The sequence below is a fragment of the Arachis hypogaea genome, chromosome 14 (genome assembly GCF_003086295.3).
Source record: "Arachis hypogaea cultivar Tifrunner chromosome 14, arahy.Tifrunner.gnm2.J5K5, whole genome shotgun sequence".
Lineage (NCBI taxonomy): Eukaryota > Viridiplantae > Streptophyta > Magnoliopsida > Fabales > Fabaceae > Arachis > Arachis hypogaea.
In genome coordinates this window covers 4169134-4190949 of record NC_092049.1, presented here as the reverse complement: position 1 = coordinate 4190949, position 21816 = coordinate 4169134, and the positions used below count along the sequence as shown (strand labels likewise).

The 21816-nt window shown below is 34.7% G+C and overlaps 2 protein-coding genes across 4 annotated transcripts; one reads left to right on the top strand and one right to left on the bottom strand.

The window, feature by feature from the left end:
* The first annotated feature begins 5422 nt into the window (after window positions 1-5422).
* LOC112741030 (ATP-dependent DNA helicase Q-like 4A) lies at window positions 5423-13484 on the top strand. 2 transcript variants are annotated; one of them, XM_025789840.3, is made up of 26 exons: window positions 5423-5617; window positions 5785-5877; window positions 5972-6145; window positions 6631-6688; window positions 6854-7144; window positions 7645-7815; window positions 7901-8031; window positions 8167-8530; window positions 8611-8742; window positions 9011-9097; window positions 9189-9316; window positions 9453-9573; window positions 9653-9804; window positions 9877-10012; window positions 10235-10358; window positions 10436-10506; window positions 10669-10737; window positions 10902-11030; window positions 11149-11307; window positions 11448-11528; window positions 11646-11807; window positions 11958-12013; window positions 12226-12358; window positions 12442-12536; window positions 12668-12745; window positions 12822-13484. In XM_025789840.3, exons 2-26 carry the CDS (start codon window positions 5822-5824, stop codon window positions 13189-13191), a joined length of 3528 nt encoding a protein of 1175 aa, XP_025645625.1. In that variant the 5' UTR covers window positions 5423-5617; window positions 5785-5821; the 3' UTR covers window positions 13192-13484. The 2 variants fall into 2 exon arrangements, with proteins under 2 accessions (XP_025645625.1, XP_025645624.1); XM_025789839.3 differs by having other exon boundaries at window positions 5471-5617; window positions 5728-5877.
* Window positions 13485-14481: 997 nt separating this feature from the next.
* On the bottom strand, window positions 14482-21166 carry LOC112741028 (uncharacterized). Of its 2 annotated transcripts, none has more exons than XM_025789838.3 (11): window positions 20586-21166; window positions 19778-19902; window positions 18877-19234; window positions 18548-18657; window positions 17522-18305; window positions 16801-17256; window positions 16416-16604; window positions 16095-16319; window positions 15572-15905; window positions 15298-15481; window positions 14482-15185 (listed from the first exon to the last, which is right to left on the bottom strand). In XM_025789838.3, exons 1-11 carry the CDS (start codon window positions 20793-20795, stop codon window positions 14711-14713), a joined length of 3450 nt encoding a protein of 1149 aa, XP_025645623.1. In that variant the 5' UTR covers window positions 20796-21166; the 3' UTR covers window positions 14482-14710. The 2 variants fall into 2 exon arrangements, with proteins under 2 accessions (XP_025645623.1, XP_025645621.1); XM_025789836.3 differs by having other exon boundaries at window positions 18790-19234; window positions 20586-21138.
* Between the last annotated feature and the right edge of the window lie 650 nt (window positions 21167-21816).

The following is a 21816-nucleotide window of genomic DNA, read 5'->3' as shown; positions in this document are numbered from 1 at the left end:
CCTAAGTACCTGACAGGTGACACAGCTTCAGCACATCCCAACAAACCACACATATTTGTCACTCATTCCTTCTCACAGTTGATTGGAATTAGGCTCGACTTATCAAAGTTGATACTTAGGCCAGACATTAACTCAAAACAATGCAGGAGCCTCTTATAATTCACAAGCGTTTCCATTTCCTGTGGACAAAATAATATTGTGTCATCTGCAAATTGGAGATGCGACAATTCTATGTTGTCCCTTCCCACCAGCAGTGGAGAAATTCATCCATTTTTTTACCGCCTCCCCCACCATCCTGTGCAGAACGTCAATGACAAGAATAAACAGAAAAAGAAAGAGAGGATCTCCTTGTCTGAGTCTTCTCTCCATCTTGAACGGCTTGGATGGTGACCCATTGATCAACACCGACATAGACGCTGTAGTCACACATTTCTTCACCCAAGTCCTCCATCTAAGACCAAAACCTATCTTCTGTAGCACTATATCCACAAAGCTCCATCTCACTCTATCGTAGGCTTTCTGAAAGTCTAGTTTAACAATTGCCGCCTGCTTCTTACGCAGCTTCAGCCATTGGACCGTCTCACAAGCAATGAGAGCACCATCATGCATTTTGCGGCCCTTTACAAACGCAGACTGAGTCTCCCCCCACTAAATGTGGCATCACTAACCACATTCTTTTTACCAACACTTTAGATATCACCTTATAAACACAGCCAACCATACTAATAGGTCTTAAGTCTTTGATTTTCTTAGCCCTCACAAATTTTGGAGCTAGCGCCACCCAAGTAACATTAGCATCTGTTGGTAGCTTCGCACTCTGGAAAAAGCCCAACACAACTGCAGTAAACTCCTGACCAAGCTCACCCCAATATTTCTTTATGAAGTTCATATTATAACCATCACTACCTGGTGCTTTACTGGACTCACAATCCCAAACTGCCTCTCGTATTTCCTCAGTTGATGGCATTTTCTCTAACACTGCTGCCTCTTCGTCATCAATCTGCTTAACCATCCCATCACGGATCCCAATCAAAGGAGCATACTCCTGCCTATACAGTTCTTTATAAAAACCCGTAATTGCAGTCTTTTATTCTCGCCTGATTTCGTACCAATCTTCCATTAATCACTAAAGAATCGATTCAGTTGTTCCTCCTTCTAGCCGACGCTAGGTTATGGAAGTACATAGTGTTCTTGTCCATATCTCTAGCATGTTGGAATCGGGACATCTGCTTCCGATGAATCTCTTTTCTGATATACTACTTCGCACAACAAGTCACAAGAGCCTTCTGTCTAGCCTCCATTGTTCCGTCATAACTACCAGCACTAACCATATCATTAATCTTCTTAATCTCTTCCTCAAACTTCTTTATCTTGCTGTCCATGTCCCCAAAGTTTTCCTTATGCCATCTCCTTAGCGGTACTGTCAAAGCCTTCAGCTTGTTTGTGAACATATCATCTCCCAAGTTCCTCCACTCATCCTTTGCCAACTTCAGAAACGCTTCATGTGTAAACCAGGAATCCAAATTACGAAAATGTCTCGAACCCGCACAAAGTCTATAATCTTCTAAAATCAACGGGCAATGATCTGATAGGCCTCTCGGTCCTCCTTTCAAACGAGTATCTGGGAACTCCTCAAGCCACTCCAAACTAACCAAGATCCTATCAATGCGGCCACAAGATCGACCTCAAAACCATGTGAATTTCCGATCCATTAACGGTAAATCTACTAACTGTGAATCTTGCACCCATTCCTTAAATTCCTCCGCAGATGCCGGTAAACTAACAGCGCCTTTTCTTTCCTCTAACCGTAGTATCTCGTTAAAGTCTCCTATGAAACAAAACGGAATCTGACATAAACCCATAATGTAGCTTAACTCCTCCCATATCACCAGTTTCTCACTCCGAACATGTGCACCATACACCAAGTAGAAAGCACATTTAAAATTATTTTTTGTCAGCAAACTTTCAACGCACAACCAGCCATCCCCTTTATAGCAGTTCGATCATTTAAATAATAAATTACCCCACATTAACAATAAACCGCCAGAGACACCAACTGATTCCATAAAATCTCAACCCACCATGTCACAACCCCACAAACGTGCTACATCAAACTTAGTCACCACCTCCCTATTAGTTTCAATCAAACCTAGCATATTCAATCTGTACTTTTTTTTTCAACTCTTTCACCATACTCAACTTTCCATACCTTTCTAGGCCTCTAATATTTCAACAACTATAAATCATTTAAAAAAATTTCTACACACTTTATTATGTTGTTTGTCTATTAAAATAAAATAAGTGTAAGAAATTTAAATCTTAATCAATAATAAATTTTAAATAAATTCTATAATATGTGGGCATGTGGCAAATTTATCTTTAACTACAAAAATACTATTAAAGAAGTCTCAATCTTTTACAGCAATAATGAGTTAGCTCTCACTTTAAAAATGGTTAAACTTCTTTCATGGGTTGAACTCTCCTTTGACTGTAAAACTTCATAGGAGTTAGGAAGTATCGTTACCATCCATTTAACACTATAGCCAGTGATGGACCCAGAAAAATTTAGTAGTAGAGGCAAAAATATAATAAAATTTAGATATAAATATTTTTTTTTTACTTCCCATAATACCCAACAAGTTAAAGACTAATCCGTCCTGAATTTGAATTTCATTTAAAAGTCTGCAATTGACTTGCAATAAGTTGCTACACATATGAGATAGAATCTAAACCCCCAATACTTACTTAAGCGAACGACTAAGTTGATCACTTGACCAATTCAAATTGGTTTAGTTATATTTAAAATTTTAAGTTAGAACTATCTATACACATTGATAAGAACTAGACATATACAGATAATTAATTATTATAATATTTAAAATAATAAAAATATAATTTCATACACACAGTATAATATTCAAAATAACAAAAAAATTATTTATAACAGCTATTTTTTATTTTTAACATGACTAAATATCATTTTTCTATATACATTCTTAAACAATATTTTACTTTTTATTATCTCATATTTAATTATCAAGTTTACTTATTATATAGTCTTTATGGTATAAATAATTTTTTTAACCAAAATAATTATAATATATTAATATATAGATAATATGTTTTTCTATCTTAAATAATTTTTAAAAAATTATTAATAATTTAAATTGTATTTAATTAAAAAATCAAGTCTCAATTTAATTATTAATTAATTTAGCTAATATAATGAAATTATTATCATTATTTTTTGAATTTATTTATTTGTTTTTATACTAAATTAAATTTAATAATATAATTATTATGTGTTAAGTTTAACAAAATATTATTTTAACGTAAAATACAAAAAAATTATTTATATTTTATTTTGAGACAAATATAATATATATATAAAAGTATTAATTTTTTTTAAAAAAAATTGTGGGGGCAAATGCCCCCTCCTTTATAAGTGTAGGTCTGACTATAGCATAATATACCGTATATTAATCATAAGAGTAAACATTAAAATTGATTTTTAAGAAATTTTAAATTAATTTAAAAAAAAATCCTAACCTAAAAATTTGTTTTGCAATAAAAAGTATATCTTTACATTCTTTTTCACTTCTCTTCTTTTTTTTTTCTTCATCTCTTTTTTTAATTTGAATTACTGTTTACCGCTGTTTTAACCTCTCCAGAATCGAAAAACTAAAAAATATTTAACATAGATATTAAAAAGTTTTATCCTTTTTTTAATTGCGCCATTTTTTCAATAATTTTAGATATTTTTTTTATTCATTTTGGATCTTTTTAAGAATTTTTAAATTAATTTAAAAGAAATTCTAATTTAAAAATTAGTTTTACAATAAAAAAATATATGTTTTTATATTCTTCTTCACTTCTCTTCTTCTTTTCCTATGCATCTCTTCTTCTAATTCGGATTACCCGCTGCTTTCACCTCTTTAAAATTGAGAAGCTAACAAATACTAACAAAATTGATTGCGGCATTTTTTCAATAATTTTGGATACTTTTTCTTATTCATTTTTTGATTTTTTTTAGGTTTTCATTTGATTATTTTAATTTTTTTTCTTATATTTTGAAAAATAACATCCAAAACTTAATAGAAAAAATATCTAAAATCATAGAAAAATAACATAAAAAATTTAACAAAATAAAACATTTAAAATTATAGAAAAAATTTTCTTAAACTTCTAACATTTAAATATTTGAAATCTAAAGGTATTGTTTGTTTTTTATTATTTTTTAATGTACATTTTCATAAAAAAATCAGAAATATCTAAAATATAAACATCTAAAATCTAGGTGTAAAATATATCTGAAACGATATTTTTGTTTTTAATAATTTGCTTTCATTTAATTTTAATTGTATATTCATAGAAAAATACTCGAAATCTCTAAAAATTAAACATTTGAAATCCAGGAATAAAAAACATCCAAAATTAAGCTTTTTTTCCCTTTAAATAGTTTATTACTTTGCTTTCATCTACTTTTAATGGTATATTTTTAGGAAAAATATGAAATCTCTAAAATTTAAACATCCAAAATTTAGGTGTAAGAAATATCTACAAGTAATTCATTCTTTTTTAACCCTAATTAAAGCAGTTTTTATTGTATTCAGATTTTGGAACTTTTTTTGTTAGGTTTTGAAAGTTATTTTATAATAATTTTATATGTTTCGAATATTTTTTTTTTGTTAGGTTTTGATTATTCTTTTTACAATAATTTTAGATGTTTATTTTTATTTAGTTTTAAATATTTTTTTGGTTGTATTTTAAATTTTTTGTTGTTTTAGATGTTTTTTTTTAGATTTTATATATTTCTTTTTAATTAATTTTAAATATTTTTTTAAGTTGTTTGTAATCCAACTAATAGTTCACTATTGCTTTTTTGGTTACCTAGCATGATTATAAAAATAAAGGGTTAAGTACGATTTTGGTCACTAAGGTATAGGTTGAAAATTTTTTTCATCTTGAACCTTTTTTTGTATATAAAATCGTCTCTACGGTTTAACTTAGTTTTAAACTTGTCCTTATTTTAGGGACCAAAATCATACGGAAGTGGCAGCAAAAGTGAAGACAGATGTGGATCGTGCACAACTTCTTCTTATTCTTCCCTTCCCCTTTATATGAACAAAAATACTCTTTTTTCTTATTTTATAATTTTTGTTATGGATAATTTAGCCTAAAATTTTAATATTGAAGTTAAAAAGAACGCTTTAAAACTTGATTTTAAATTTTAGAGACGATTTTGTATATAAAAAAAAAGTTAAAGACAAAAAAAATTTTCAGTCTATACTTTAGAGACTAAAATTAAAGTTAAATATATTTTGTATTAAAATGATACACATAAAAATAAGAATAAATAGGTATATTTTGTTTTAAAATAAATGTGTATTTATATTGAAATGAATTATGGATGTTCTTTTCTACTAGTACAAATGGATGTTTTAAAAATAATGAAATAGAAAATCCCGCCAACGCTGAACCGGCAGCGCGATCTCTTTCTCCCTTTCCCTTTTCCTCCGCCTGTGGCTGTTGCCGCTGGGATTCGCCGATCTCATCTCTTCAGTCGTCTCACAAACATCACTTGAGCTCAGCTTCATCACTTCCCCGCTTGCATTCGGTTCATTTCTCTTCTCAATCTCTCTCTCTCGCTTCTCTCTGTTCATTTCTAGGGTTTTCATATTCCACTCGCCCAAACCTGCATTACTAAACTTTATCTTTTCAATACAGAATGGTGTTTCTACTGCAATGACATTATCCTCTGTTATTTGTGTTTATGTCATTCAGCTTCGTGCTCTCCGTTTCCAGTTCTAATGATGTTCCAATGGACGCTCAACAAACTACCAACAGAATGTGTTCTATAACTCAAATGAAGCAATTGTAATTTCTACTTACTTTTCTCACCCTTTCAATATGCTTGATTCATCATTTTGTAGTTAGTCATTAACAATGTTTGAGTTTAAAACATTCACAGCCAATCAAATTCTGCGGGTGGTCTTCATTGTCAAGGTAAAAGGCCAAGTGTCAATTGGTCGCAACATGAAGAAGCACATCAAAACTTTTCCTGCCAGCTCAAGTTCTTGAGCTCCAATTTCCTATTCTCTTTGCCAACACAGAAGCCTCAAAATGGAGAACCAACGGATGGGAGGTAATCTTCTTGTTGCAAGAGACATTTTCCATCTTATTTTGGTACAGATATAATAACTTGATGTAATTTCTAGTTCTTAGACAACAGATCGTAGGATTTTACCTACAATAATTAGGAACGGAGGCTTCATTATATCTTATGTGAATGTGGATATACAGTTCTGCTTGGAGAGAGAGAGAGAGAGGGAGAGGGAGAGGGAGAGGGAGGGAGGGAGGGAGGGGGGGGGGAAGGGGTCGAAATTGCAAGATAAGGATTTTTGTCTGTCTGTCTATCATTTCATTTGCTTCAGTTCAGAGTTATTATCTTGGTATAAGTTGTTTTTCATCCACTTCTTAATCAACACAGACATAGTTTGGTGAATATTTCCCTGTTTCTTTCATCAGCTGTAACATTTCTATTACTATGGAACTTGGTAGATCACTGGACTGACGTCCAAATTTGACTACACTTTCAACTTGCTCTCTAACACCTTTTAATTCTTTCAGGTTTGTAATCAATCAGAATCCAAATATTCAGACTTCACAGAGGGCACAAGTTGAGAAGGTATAATTGTAATGAATGCTACGATAACATTAGCAGTCATTTCAGATTACTCGGACTGAACCTGGATTTGACTATCTTTTGTTTAGACTTAGAACCCATATACAGTTTTTGCATCTGATATTTATATAATTCAGCAGTGACATCTGTTCAAACAAATCTTGACAGGCTTGGCTTGCTCTTTCAAGTCTCCAGAATTCTAGCAGGAGCTATCCCCAACCTGGAAAAACTGTTCAAGTTACTCCTCGGCACCATGAAGACAGGCGAATGAACCCCTTACAAAGGACCCATGAGAACGATAAGCTTAAGCCTCCTGATGTTACCACAACTCCAATTGTTACTAATCATAATTCACAAGTTTTGGACAGTTCAGTGAACAAGCATATCAAGCATGCTGGCCAAATCAACGAGTCATCAACAGGCATGGTTGTTGACATTGATGATGATGACATACTTGAGGTAATATAGTAAGCCAGTCTAGTTGATCTAAACAAGTTTAATTATTATTATTTTCTAACAAAGCTTGTATGTCTAACAGTATGAAGTACCATTGTGTTTTGACATGGTTGATTTTTATTTTTTATTTTTGGCTATTGACAGGATTGATTTTAACTTGGTAGAAGGAAACAACTACAATATTGAATGTCTTACTAATGTTATTAATTGCATGTAAAGATTCAATTTGAGTTACTTTAACTGTCAACTACTTTACCAATGAATTTTATTTGATATAGTCTATACAATTTTTTTCTTTCCAAGTGGAAACCAGTTAGGAGGTTAGACAGTTCTAATGGTTTTGTGGTCCAGATTTTATTCTCTTTTGTAGGTGTTCTTGCTGCGTTGTTTCCTTTTCTTTCAGTGTTTTCCCCTCAGTCCATTAATTAAATTTATCTTTGCTGTTCCCCAACATATAGATGCTGAATTCTCACATCATTTATGTGCTGCTATGTTTGTCTTAGACCATTGATATTGATCAAATAGTGGAGAATTATCAGTCTTCTTCCACACCCAAACCTCCAATTTCCAAATTCCCTCCTATTACACCAACTGCAGATACAAATAATTTTGCTAGAGACGGGGGTAACTGTTTGCCACCAGAACTGTGTATAGATTGCAATCATGGTTACAAGGTATTAACTGGAAATTTTGTTCTTTAATGAGTATCTCATTTTTATTTGTCAGATCATTATGCCTAATCCTGAATGTTCCATGCAGTTAGGGCTTTGTCCTGAAGCAACAAGTCATTTGCAGGAATTTAAGGATAATCTGATTGCTATTTCTAATGAACTACTTGACAATGTTGACAACCTTACTTCTTTGCAGTTGGCAAAGCTTCGGCAAGATAGGTGTGACTTCCTCTCCCACTTGGGATTATTTCCTGCTTATGGCATTTTCCTTCTCAATATACAATAATGTATACAACATAAGGAAAATGCTCAAAACCTGTATCATTTGTAACTTGTTCTACTTGCTGATGCTAGGTCACAGCTGAATATGAAAATTCAGCAGCTTGAAAAATATATTCATTCCAATAATCTTGAGGACAGGAAAAAGTCAAATTTGTTTGCATCCACAGCACCTACATCATTTGTATATGAAACTCCTCAGCAGACTCTCCACAGTAATGCACCAAAGACATATGAATCTCAGGATTATGTGGGTAATGGGACATGTGGGTCATTGTTCCAGTCTCTTTCATTCTCTTGTGCCGATACATATGGCGTGTCATCAGGTCCAGTGTCGAGGGAAGCTTTCATCCCAAAGATTATTGAAGTAAATTACATTGAAGGTTCTGGAGACAAGCGCTGGAGCAGTAAGGATTTTCCTTGGACAAAACAGTTGGAGGTGTTTAACTGCTTCATTGCCTTTTCCCACTGCATATACCTTTATAGCTATCATCATTATAATTTTCCTTTTATGTTCAGGTTAATAATAAAAAAGTTTTTGGAAATCACTCATTCCGCCCCAATCAAAGAGAGATCATTAATGCCACAATGAGTGGATGTGATGTTTTTGTTTTGATGCCCACTGGTGGAGGAAAGAGTCTGACCTATCAGGTACTTACAATTTATCAAGTGACCTTTTGACTTATGGCTTTTTCAAGTAGACTGTGGATACCTTTTAATGATAGATTCTTTTTATAATTTTCAATTACAATGTAATTTATTTGGTACAGTGTCTATAACATATTGTATGACAAATATACAATATCACTTGTGTCAAATGGCTCAGTCAAAGTGATGCTATACAATATGAATTTCCCTTACTTTATATACTTCCATTTTGTTCTTATTAACTTACAACTTTAAATGGTCTTGTTTGCAGCTGCCAGCTCTTATCTGTCCTGGTATAACATTAGTAATTTCTCCCCTTGTGTCCCTTATTCAAGATCAAATTATGCATCTACTACAGGTACTGCTAATTTTCTATTAATGTATTCCGTTCTTCATTGTGTTTTTCTGATAGATATATGCTTACATTCTCCTTTTTACTTGCCATATAGGCAAATATATCCGCTGCTTACTTAAGTGCTAATATGGAATGGACTGAACAGCAAGAGATCTTTAGAGAACTTAATTCCGAATATTGTAATTATAAGTTGTTGTATGTAACACCAGAAAAGATTGCCAAGTGAGTGCCATTATGCTCTCCCACCCTCTTAAATTTATTTATTTTTTCTTGATAAGCAATATTGCTTTTTAATTGAGAAGCATATTTTTCATTTTCGATTTTCGATGAAGTTCTTTAGTTTTTAATGTGACTGCAGAAGTGACGCGCTTTTACGAAACTTGGAGAGTTTACATGCTCGAGAATTGCTTGCAAGAATTGTAATTGATGAGGCTCACTGTGTGAGCCAATGGGGGCATGATTTTAGACCAGATTATCAGGTTGGAGCTAATTATACCTTTCAAATTGATGTTGCATGATATATCATATAAATTTTAATCGATGTTGTGACTTGCGCAGGGACTTGGCATATTGAAACAGAAATTCCCAAATACTCCTGTTTTAGCTTTAACAGCTACTGCAACAGCTAGTGTCAAAGAGGACGTTGTGCAAGCATTAGGACTTGTTAACTGCATTGTTTTCCGGCAGAGTTTTAATCGCCCAAACTTAAGGTTTGTCAAATGGAGACCTACTTCTTACTAGACTTTGAAAGTATGAATCATTACTCATTTTGAATGTTGCAGGTATTCTGTCCTTCCCAAGACCAAAAAGTGTTTGGAAGATGTTGACAAATTCATTAGGGAAAACCATTTTGATGAGTGTGGCATTATATATTGCCTTTCTCGAATGGACTGTGAAAAGGTTGCTGAAAAGTTGCAGGTTGGTCATCTGACTGCACCTGTATTGTTGCTTCTCTTCCATTTTTCTTCTGTGTCATGCTTATTGTTTGTTTATTATTCTTTCTGGATGATGATGGTATGGCTACATGATAAACCATAATTGGACTCTTGTTTTATATTTTCTATAAACAAAGTAAAACTAGAAGTCAACATCTAGTTGAATTGTTTGCAAATACATTATCTAGTTATGTTCATTGTCCAGGAGTTTGGACATAAGTCTGCATTTTATCATGGTAACATGGATCCTGCTCAACGTGCCTTTGTTCAAAAGCAGTGGAGTAAAGATGAGATCAATATAATTTGTGCTACTGTGGCATTTGGAATGGGTAAAATATGCTTCTCAGATACTATTTATTGCATTGATTTGCTTGAGTAGAATCATAATTTAGAGTTAAAATTTCAGGTATTAACAAGCCTGATGTTCGCTTCGTAATCCATCATTCCCTTCCAAAATCTATTGAAGGTTATCATCAGGTATGGCAGATAGCGCAGACAATTAAAATATTATTTTGGCATAGTTTCTGAACTTCTGTTTCTGTTTGCTAACATGTTCAATTAAAATATTATTTTGGCATAGTTTCTGAACATTTGTTTCTGTTTGCTAACATGTCTTCTTGCTTTTCATTATCTTTCAAGGAATGTGGACGAGCTGGTAGAGATGGTCTACGTTCTTCCTGTATATTATATTACAGCTACAGTGATTATGTTAGTATCAGATAATTGAATAGTAAATTGTATGGAATTGGAAGATCATTCAGAATTTATATTAGTGGCAAGTTATTTGAAATAAGTAATAATTGATATCCAGATCTCCCCATTTTGTTGGTGTTTTCACTGCTGATATCTAGCTGTATATAATTTATTTATAGATTCGAGTTAAGCATATGATAAGTCAAGGAGCAATAGAGCAAAATTCAATGACATATGGATACAGTCGCTCAAATATGACAAATTCAGGAAGGATATTGGAAACAAACACTGAAAACCTTTTGCGAATGGTAATTCTTTCTTAAATGGGATAACAAAAGGCTGGTTGAAGTTTCTATATTGGCTGTTGCTATATTGTCACCCTTTTTATTGTTGATTTTACAATATGTTTTCCTTCAACTGTCTCAGGTCAGTTATTGTGAAAATGACGTTGATTGTAGGCGTCTTCTGCAGCTTGCTCATTTTGGGGAGAAGTTTGATTCTTCAACATGTCAGAAAACATGTGATAATTGTTTGAAGAACACAAGTTTTATTGAGAAAGATGTCACCGAGATTGCAAAGCAATTGGTTTGAAAGCATCTTATTTCTATAAAATATACTGTTTTCATCCTTCCAGTTTAAGGAATTATGTTAGTTTCAAACTTCCAATATTTGAGATAGAGACCGTAGTTCACTATTTCTCAGTTCGTTCGATTGCCTCTTTTTAGGTTGAACTGGTTAAGCTAACTGGGCAGAAGGTCTCATCATCACATATATTAGAAGTCTATCGTGGATCCTTAAGCCAGTTGGTATGCCACTAAGATAACTTGTTTTATTTCTCCTCTCTTCACTGTTACAAATATTTTCTTGCCCTATTTAGCCATTAAATATGTCCTCTAGTTATGTACTTTTAATGTTAAAATCAGGTCAAGAAACACCGTCATGATACTTTGAGCTTTCATGGTGCTGGGAAGCGTCTAGCTAAGGGTGAGGCTTCCCGAGTATTGCATCATCTTGTTGTAGAGGATTTTCTTGTGGAGGAGGTTAAAAAAAGTGATTTTTATGGATCAGTATCATCAATATTGAAGGTATTGAAAGAAATAGTCTATGTTTGAATCCTGCAATTTATTTTCAAAAGTTTCTTATGTGCTTGTTGTGCTTCTATAGCTGTTGTTGCAGCCTTCATAGTTAGACTTTAAATAATAGTAAGCTGTCCAATGGGTTGAATTGTTTTGCAGGTAAATGACCCCAAGGTCCACAACCTGTTGCTCGGGGGCCAGAGAATTATACTGAGGTTTGCCGATCTCATGAAGCTATTTCTTGATTGAATCTGTTAGTCAGAATTTTGGGGGGTCCAATTCTGTTAGCGCTCAGATATTGTTAGCTTGATACATCGAAGTTACTTTGAATTCTTGTCTCAACCTTCTCTAGTCTCATTTTTAACATCTACAACACACTCTTTCTCAGTATTATATTCCTACTTAATAGCATCCTGAAATGTTGTAGGTTCCCATCGTCCATAAAAGCATCAAAATTAGCGAAGTATGAGTTCACTCCAGCTAAAGGATCTCTGACATCTGGAAAACAAAATAGTCATCAAATTGATACTCCTGCTCAGCCCCAAACTCAAGTTGACATGGTATATAATGGGTTTTCTTTATGGTTCTTTTTGTTCAATTTTCTAATCTGTCTTGAATTGTCTTTGATAGAACTTTATTTCAGAATCTTTCAGCAAAGTTATACTCAGCACTGCGGTTGCTGCGGGCAACTATTCTTGGTGAAGCTGGAGACGATGTCTTGGCTCACCACGTGTTCTGGTTAGTTATACAAGTTCTCTGTATGGAGCTCATTTAATCTTGTGCAGTAATGGATTATGAATAGTTTAATTCAATTGAAATTTTGTCTTTGAATGCTAAGCATCTGATGAGCTGCTGTTTCTGTTATATAGTAATTCTCTGTTGCAGCTGATGAGCAAGAAAGTACCAAGAACAAAGGAAGAACTCCTTGAACTCAATGGCATGAGCAAGTAAGTTCATTCTACGAATTAATCAAATGTACTGGTTAACTGAGTCGGCATTCACAGATGTTTCTGTTTAACACAGGGCCAAGGTAAGCAATTATGGTGATCAGATACTGGAAACCATCGAAAATACTATTAATGAGTATTACAAGTTGGATAAAAGCAGCAATGGCAGTGCTGATTCTGCAAAAAGGAGACGAGATGCAAATGGAGGCCTAGATAGAAATCTTGAGGATGATGATGAGTTGCCTAAAAGTACTGGTCGCTCAAAGAAAAGGACAGTGCAGAGAAATAATAAAAAGGCTGAGATATACCATTCTGAAGAGGAAGATAATTACTATGGATGTCTTGATGAGGACCTAGATTTTGACAATATAGAAAATGAAGCACTAAATAGAATAAACAGTAGGAATGCTAATGGAAGAGTACTGCCTCAATGGACACCATCTTGAAATTGTATTATTATTTATTAAGGGCTTTTTCTTGAACACTTGGTGGTTGGTGCCAACCTATAAATTAAGAGGAAATTGTATATAGCTCCTCACTCTGTCATGGCCATCAATTGTGTATTCTGGGACAACACGGCATTTTGAGTAATGCCGTTGACGAATTGTTAATATGTATTATTGGTCACAATTACAAATTGTCAATTTTATTTCTTCGGAATAGGCGGCCCTGTATCTTAAGTTAATTGATGAGGAATAAATTTAAGAGAAAGTCCTTATATTCTTTATTTACGACAAAACAATGGTGGAACAAACATATGCTGGTCTTATATAGTCAATTGCTTTTAATAATTATATTTATTTGGTAATTTTAATTGGTAGGCATTCTATTCAAGTGTATTATATTTGGTTATTTATGAATTTAGTTTTAATATTTAGTTATGCATTAATATATCGGCATCGCACTGAATGTTTATCTTTAAAAAGTGCTATAATTGAATGGTTGTAAAACCTATTTAAAGTTTTTATAAATACATGAGAGTATTGTCACGGCCTTAAGCACATTCTAACGGCCTTGTGTCGGTACTTAGATTTACTCAACCTCTTAAGATAAGATTAAGTTAGCCTAAACCTTAATATTTAGCAAGAAAGCTAAGAATACAAGAGAACCCAAGAGAAAAAAAGCTTTGGTAAAAAGAATATTTTATTACTCAAATATTTATTACAAATGACTTATATACCCAAATTCTAACTCTCATCTCCTATTTATAGTTATCCACCTCCTCAATGAATAAATAGAATTAAATCTAATCAACGATTCAGATTGATCATCTAGAACCTTCACTATAAATATCTATTCTACCACATTTCTCTAAATATTTTTAAATTATTCCATACTACTATTTATATTTCTATATACATCCACATTCTTCTAAGTTACTCTATGATCTTCTAAAATCTTTTAGAATTTTTTAAGATATTTCAGGACTTTTTAAGAATATTCTAGAACGTTCTGGAATTATCTAAAACACTCTCAGACATTCCAAAAAACTATACAAAGTTTACCCTTAGAGTTATTTACGTCGTTTTAGAGTCTAGACAAATTGACCATCGATTCTTCAGCATGGCCGTTGGCTGCTGATAGTTTCATTCAAATCATATACAAATGCCTCCTCTCTCGATCAATTGTCATAAACTAGGGAGTTTGCCGTGCCCTTTCGGGTGAAATACAACTAGTTCATTATATAGACAATATTCCACCACAGGAATAGAACTTCCGAAATCAACAAATACCAGTAATTAAAATCTAGACCATAGATACATACCTATTTACATATCTGTTCATTACATTCAAAAGAATTCACTACAAACAATCACTTATCTTTACAGCAACCTAGGATAAACAGCTGACAACATTTTTCTTTTCCCGGTCATGCAGCTGACAACTTTTAACACACTGATATATATACAAATGTGTGTGTCTATAATTATTATTATTAGTGTTATTTTTGTACTTAAATTACATTCACATGCTATCAGTCAAATGCTTGTACCAAGGTCCATGAACACTAACTGATATGTTGGCTGCCACAATCAAAACACCGGCAGCTTCCACTACTTTGTCAGTCAGAACACAAGCCCCAACCTTGAGGAGGGCCAGCTCTGCTAATTTTCTGCCGCATGGTCCGCTTCCGCCAAGCACAGTACCACGCAGTGCTGAATAGACAGCATTGAACACCCTCTCAAACACAGCATCCCCAGCTTGGAGGCTCTTGCCTAGCATCCTCCCAGCAACCACCTTCCTTGACTCAAGTTTTCCAGCATCTTCCTCACCTGTGCCCAAGTTGCATATCACTTCTACAAGATCTTTAACATCAGCATCCTCAACGCTGTCGACGAGGTCAACAAGTCTTTCAGCACATTTAGTTACAATGTTCTCCATATCTGTAGAGCTAGATACTGCTTTTTCACTCAGAAGAATCTGGCGACATATAAGAATGCTGCAGTTTCCAAAATAAGATATTGGTAAATATACATACATACCATTGAAAATCAGACACGTTACACAACACTATCTCCAGCATTAATTCAGTTAACTTTAAACAAAATTACCTTGTAGATATCACAATAATCTTCTGAATTTGAGCCTGAACGGATCTCAGCCTCGACAAGTTAAGAGATAAGGTCTCCGGTAGATCATCTTGTTTCAAACCAGATATTCCGCTAACTAATTTTAGCAAACCAAGCTTCACAACTAGATCAACTGGTTCTCCTTGGCATTCAGGCTGCTGGTTACCTGATCAAATCAAATCAAATTATATTCAAGCGGCAACCATAAATAGGCATCAGTGAAATTAGAGGTAGAGAAGATTTCTCAACATTGTACCTGTAGCATTAACATCAGGAGAGGATGCTGTTTGACTACCAGTTGTTTTAAGCATAATATTTCCCCCAGTTCTGAGTGTAGTGGGAGGAAGACTAATTTGGTAAGAATTATTACCCAACGCTGAACAGAAACCCACATGTTCATCCCACTCCCGATCTTTGCAATTCCAAACAGATGAAAGCCATCTAACTGTTGATGGCAAAGAGGTATTGGCTGCAGATGGAGATCCATATTTGTTACTGAAGGCATTTCTAAGGTAGTCCAGACCAGCAGGCCCCTTAATCAAAGGCTCCATCAGTTTTATACGTGCTTTGCTTATCTCTTTCTTAAGAATCTGTCATAAAAACATTTAATATATCACAATATAAAACAAATATTTACAAGCTAGAAAGCATCCATGCTGGTGCAGTTTCTCCTTTTGTTTGAGCTCAAGCTGCTCAAATGTGTCTCTATAACTACTCCTCACGCTAGTAACAATAAATTCATTGAAGGAAATAAGTAGAGGAAAGATAGGCAAACACACCTGAATCTGTTCAAGGACAAATCGCAAACCCTTGATCAAGGCTATAACACAATTGTTTGCCTCATCCCTTGATCGACATATTTCTCTCAACTCAGAAAATAATTTCTGGTGTGTAGCCTTCATTATCTCCTCATTGGCTGGGGACGAGAGCTTTCGTAAGTTGGATAGCGAAAACTCGAGGATTTGTCCAAGGTAATCAATATCCAGGTTACCTGATGTAAGCACCTTGAGATACACAAAAAGATATATCAGAAAATGAGAAGTAAATTAAATGTTAGATATGTCAATGCCACATTTAATAGCATCACATGCTGCTGCTACCTGAGAAAGAATTTCTAAATCAATTGCTGCAAAAATATCTTCCTTCCAGCTTTGTGGAGCAATGTCACAAATCTCATCCCTAACCTCTCCCACAAGCTGCACAATCCGATCATAATTGGGCTCTTCCTGCTTAACAGACTCCATGATACCATCCCAAAAGGCCTTCTCCATTGTCTCTTTTATTTTCCCCTACATTAATTAAAAAATGTTTCAATCGATAATCAGAATTTTATGTATGTCATCAGTTGAAAGCAATTTTAATAAATTATATTTTGAAAAAAAAAATCAAATAATGGATTTTAGATTAGAGAATTTAATTTTGAAGACTTCTAAAGCACCAACCAAAATGACCCAACAATGCAACATGACAAAAAGATGCACTGACCTCAATGTTATTCTGAATGTGATCAGAGACGTCAAAGCCATCAGCAAAGCTACGGTGACTCTCATGAAGAAATTCATTTACAATAATTTCATTCTCTGTTATTGACATTGCAGATGACAGAGAGTCCATCTGACTGACTGAATTGGTTCTAGGTGCTGAGAAGCTTGCCCCTCCAAGGGATGTGTCACTCTCCTTGAAAAGAGAGCGAACTACTCGGCTATGCCTGTTATTACTCACATCTGAAGTATTTCTTTCACTTGAGCTAGCGACAGTAGAAAGAGGTGTTGGGCTTTGAGATATTGGTTGAGTTATTCCGGACCTCACTTGCTTTCCGTTGTCTTTCACTCTGAAGTATCTAGATCGTGTTTGAGACAATGCAGATTCCATACGTTCAACCCCAGCATCTCCACTCAGGTGCTGCACCTTTTCTCTCAAAAGCTTTTGATCTTCGGTGACCTATTGCAATAAATAAGAAAACAATCAAAGGAAGAAAACCGGATCTTGAAAGATCATCCAAATGACTAATGAGCAAGCAAAATGTGTGTAAAATTTATTCAACAAAATAAGCAATCTCCGTACACATCTGACAATATTTCACTGCCGCATTCAGTATCCAGAGTCATTAATGCTCCTTGTTAATATTACCAGAAGTTCACCAAAATCACCATTCAGCAAACATTCAAAAAAGAAAACTCGCAACTAGAACAAGATGGAGAATTACCTGATGCCGAACAGCTTTCATATCATGGCTAAGTTGCACACCATCACCATCTGACGTTAACTTACAAGTTTGAATCATAGAAGCCTCAAGCTGGCATGCAGCTCTTACCAAATCCTCCTCAAGTGATTGAGCATCCCTAACCTTCCAGACGACAAAACAATTCAAGTACGAGCACCATGCTTTATCAAAAGAGGCAAGCTGAGATCGGAAGGTGCAGCGCTTTATAACTGCTGTGTCAGTCTCTTCATCAGAACTCTGTATGGGTCCATCTAGTATAATCTTAACCAGCAGCTCAAACTTCCGAATGAACTCTTGTGCAGACTTGGCCAATGCAATCTCACGTTCTCCCATTCCACTGAAGACGGCATCTGGATGACCCAATATCATGTAAGCACAAAGAACAATTCTCACTGGATACCTTGATAACCTAGTTAAACTCTTGTTCGACTCCTTGACTGAATCTATTTTCTTTGCCTCCCTGTTTCTCACAGAACTCCTGGGTGTAGGCCTTTTCTTAGGGGTAGCAACACGCTTGAGAAGGTGATCAATGTTATCCAAGCTCAAAAAACGATTCACAGGAGAAACCATTGTGGACACTCTGAGGCGGCTTTCAATCCGATCAAGTAAAGTTTTGACAGTTTGAAGCGTAGAAGATGATTCAATCAGAAGAGCAAGCTGTTCAAAAGGCATTGACTTGACAGATTTCTCATTGATCCCCAACGAGTCATAAGCTGTTGCCAGGGCAAAGGTTGTTCTCTTCTGTCTTAGGAACCTCCTCCAGCACCTTAAAGAAGAAGCAAATAAATGACATACGTTAGGTGAAGTCCCACATACTGTCAGGCTTAAAAAATCCAATATTCATTGTACTTCGGCTTTAAGAAGGGTGTAAAATTCAATCCAACAGATAAACAGAACTTCAAGTACATAATTCCTATGAGAACACATAATAGCTTTGAGCACAGACCTCCTCTAAAGTGACTACAACCAAGTAAAGAAGTGGAAACAGAAATATTGAATGAGGATAACCTTGCTAGTTTTTTGGAAAGATATTCTGCTTGTTGTGGCATTCTACCCCAGTTCTCTCGTCCATAACCCCTTCCCCTATGCCTGAGAAATTCAGCTCTTTGTTTTCTTGCCTGATCAGTATAAATTCAGAAGCTTAGTCTTAGTCATAAAACAAGCACTAATAAAGACAAGAACAAGTGAGAGTTTTGAGATGGAGAATGAAAGAGATAGAAAAACAACAGCTTCAAAAGTCATCATGGTACCCTTTGTAATCGATTTTCCAACTCATCCTTCTTTTTCCTTCTCTCAATCTCACGCTGGTGGGATACAGACTTTGCCACATGTCTAACCTGAGAGACTCGAGCATGTGCTTTTTTCTTCTCAGCTTCCAACAATCCAAGTCGTTTTGTTTCAGCAGCAGCTCGTTTTTGGTGAATTGCTGCACGCACACACTCCTTATATTTGTTCTCTCTAGCCATCCTTCTCATCAATGACTGAGAAGACCTTTCTCTAAGAGACGCCCTTCTCTGTCTGTGAGCCTTGAGGATACGCATCCTATTAGCCTCTGCCTGCTGAACACGTGATTCAACTTTTGTCCCAAGTTTAGCGCGTTCACTCTCATAGCGGATTTTAACTCCAGTTTTTGCTGCTTGGCGTAATTCATCTAGCCTTGCTAGGCGCATTTGGGCCTTTGTCAAAATGCTCAACCTGTAAGGGAAAGCAGTAAATTATGTTAATTAAGTCAAATAATATTATTGGAAAAAAAAAATTATTCTGCATTAAAACCAATTTGAAATCACCGAGTGCAGACACAAATTTTAGAACTCAAATAAATTCACTTATCAACAGAACAAAAAGTCTAAGAATCTTATATTAAATGTGACCATGTCATTTTAAATATCTAACTATTCATGAGTACAATAGTTATAGGAAAAACTTTCGAGAACTATATTATATTACATTGAAGATGTGTGTGAAAAAGTTCCTCATCTCTAACTCAGAAAACTAGCATTGACCGAGTTCTTGAGGAGTAAACTTCTCTGGAAAAAATGATATATAGATTGAAAAACAATTTGAGTAATTAGTTATTATACAAAATAATTGGCAAGGACAACATAGAAAAAAATGAGCTGGCCTCCAACTAGGATAGCAAAAATAACCGTTCTTACAATACTTAAAATCACAGCGCTACAACTAATTGAACTTAAAGTTTAGAATAGACTCAAAATAATTGAACATAAGCAACCCCACCTCTTCTGTTCAGCAGCCTGCAGCTTTGCTTCCAGTCGCTGACCAAGATCTTCATCCTGAGATGAACACCGTGAGGGGCTTCTTGGCTTTGCACGTGCCTTGCTTGAGAGCTTCTCATAGTATTTCTGCAGTCAAGAAAATTTAAATAAATAGAGAGACCCAGGAAACATATAAAAAGGGAGAGGGGGGTTTTAAAAATTGAAAAACATATAAAGAGAAGAATCAGTAACTATTTAAACCATGAAATGGAGAAACCATATATGCTACATACTAAAGCATATTCCAACCAATTCAAAAAGCGATCAGTTAAATGCTTGCAATTCGTATAACTAACCAACACGAAAGTTATCACAGAAAGACAGAGCCATGTGCAAAGGTACCACCAAGGAGTGCGAATCAAAATTCGAACAGAATAAAAAACACCCTCCTGCTCTCTTACCTACCATATAAAAGTCTTGTAAACAAAGCAAGGAAGTGGAAGAAACCAACCAAAATCATGACGTAATTAATCAAAATAATTTCTTGAAACCGATGAAAAAAAAAAGAAAAAAACTGGGATTATGTAACGCCAGAAGAAAAACAATTTGCCAATAGAGATTAGCAGATAGTAATCTCAGTAAAAGTTTCATGTTTCTTCCTGAAACCGGCTTTAAAAAAGAAAGAGAGAAAAAATTACACGTGGTGATATTTACGGCAAGAAAATAGAAACGCCTAAACAGGGAAAAGAAAAAATCACTTCGATTTTAAGTCCCTAAACTTTCTCACCAACTAACAAAATACTGTTTAAGAAATGGAATCGTAAAGACACCTGTCTACGGAGATCAGCGTCGCGAAGCTTGGCTTCGATTTCCTCCACCGTGCTCGGAGACTTGCACTCCGTGTCGAGGAGCCTTCGCCTCAGCCTCTTCGGCAACCTCGTCGGCGACGAGAAAGAATCTTCATCACCGGTCGGAAATTCCATCGCAATTCCTCCGCCGCCGCCGACTCTCCCCTCCGGCAACTCCACTCCGGCAGCCATCTCTGGGAAACACGACGACGCAGAAACCGATCAAACCCTTAGTACGACGGCGATGAAGGCAAGGCAACGACGTCGTACTGTACGAAACGCACCACACAGAAGATAGGAACGGTGAATTCAATTAAAGATCACAACGAAGAACCGATTCAATTATATATATCCACGTAAAAATTCAGAGGAAATAACAGTAACAACGGAAAATTCAAAACGATTCAAACGGGAAACGTTGCGCCGAGTGGACTCAGCTTCGAGGAGCTTCGTTTTTTTGGTTTGGGAGTTTTTAGAGAGAGAAAGTTGAGAAATAAAGAGAGTTCCTTTTTCATAAATGAAAATGTGAAGGCCGTGTTTGGGTTTATAATGTGAATGGGTTTACGTGACGTGTTTTTGTATCTAACTCTTAATCAGCAGGATTAAAAGGGTATTAGCCACGTCAGCATGGCCCCTCAACGGCACTCTTCCTTTTGCTTTTTTCGGACTTAAATGCCCCTCGTTCATATCCTTTTTGACTATATTGCCCCTATCTTATCGGCCACCTTCTCCATTTGACAATTGACATATTTCCCCTTTTCCTCCTTTCTAGTTGAAATTCAGATTGAGGACTAAAACTGAATATTGCACTCGCTAATCTATTTATCTATTTATTATCTAAAAGAAGAGTTGTAAAACAGCAACACCATACACCAGACTCTAAAGCTTTGTTTGGATGTAGAAAAGAAAATTAAAAAAAAAAAGGAAAGAAAATAAAAAAAAAATAGAAAGAAAAATAAAGTTATTTATATGTTGTTTGGATGAAAAAAAAATAAAAAGAAAATTTTCTTTTGTTTGGATTGAAAAAAAAGTAAAAAAAAAAGAAAATTATAATAATAAAAAATTACATTAATATCTTTATAATAAAATAAAATATAAATATTTTTATTTATTTATGTTTTATTGTATTTTATAAATATTATAAAATATTATAATTTTATAAATTATTTATCTAATACATATATAATATTTAAATGTGAATTTCTATTATAAT

Bases quoted from the DNA above. Each gene is read 5' to 3' on its own strand.
- LOC112741030 (XM_025789839.3), top strand. From the start codon at position 5,774: ATGTCATTCAGCTTCGTGCTCTCCGTTTCCAGTTCTAATGATGTTCCA. The intron at 10,013-10,234 runs GTTGGTCATCTG...TTCATTGTCCAG, and splicing joins AGGTTGCTGAAAAGTTGCAG to GAGTTTGGACATAAGTCTGC. The intron at 11,808-11,957 runs GTATTGAAAGAA...ATTGTTTTGCAG, and splicing joins CAGTATCATCAATATTGAAG to GTAAATGACCCCAAGGTCCA.
- LOC112741028 (XM_025789836.3), bottom strand. From the start codon at position 20,795: ATGGCTGCCGGAGTGGAGTTGCCGGAGGGGAGAGTCGGCGGCGGCGGA. The intron at 19,903-20,585 runs GTGTCTTTACGA...TCTTGACTGCAG, and splicing joins ACGCTGATCTCCGTAGACAG to AAATACTATGAGAAGCTCTC. The intron at 15,482-15,571 runs GTACAATGTTGA...TGATTTGATCAG, and splicing joins TCCTGATGTTAATGCTACAG to GTAACCAGCAGCCTGAATGC.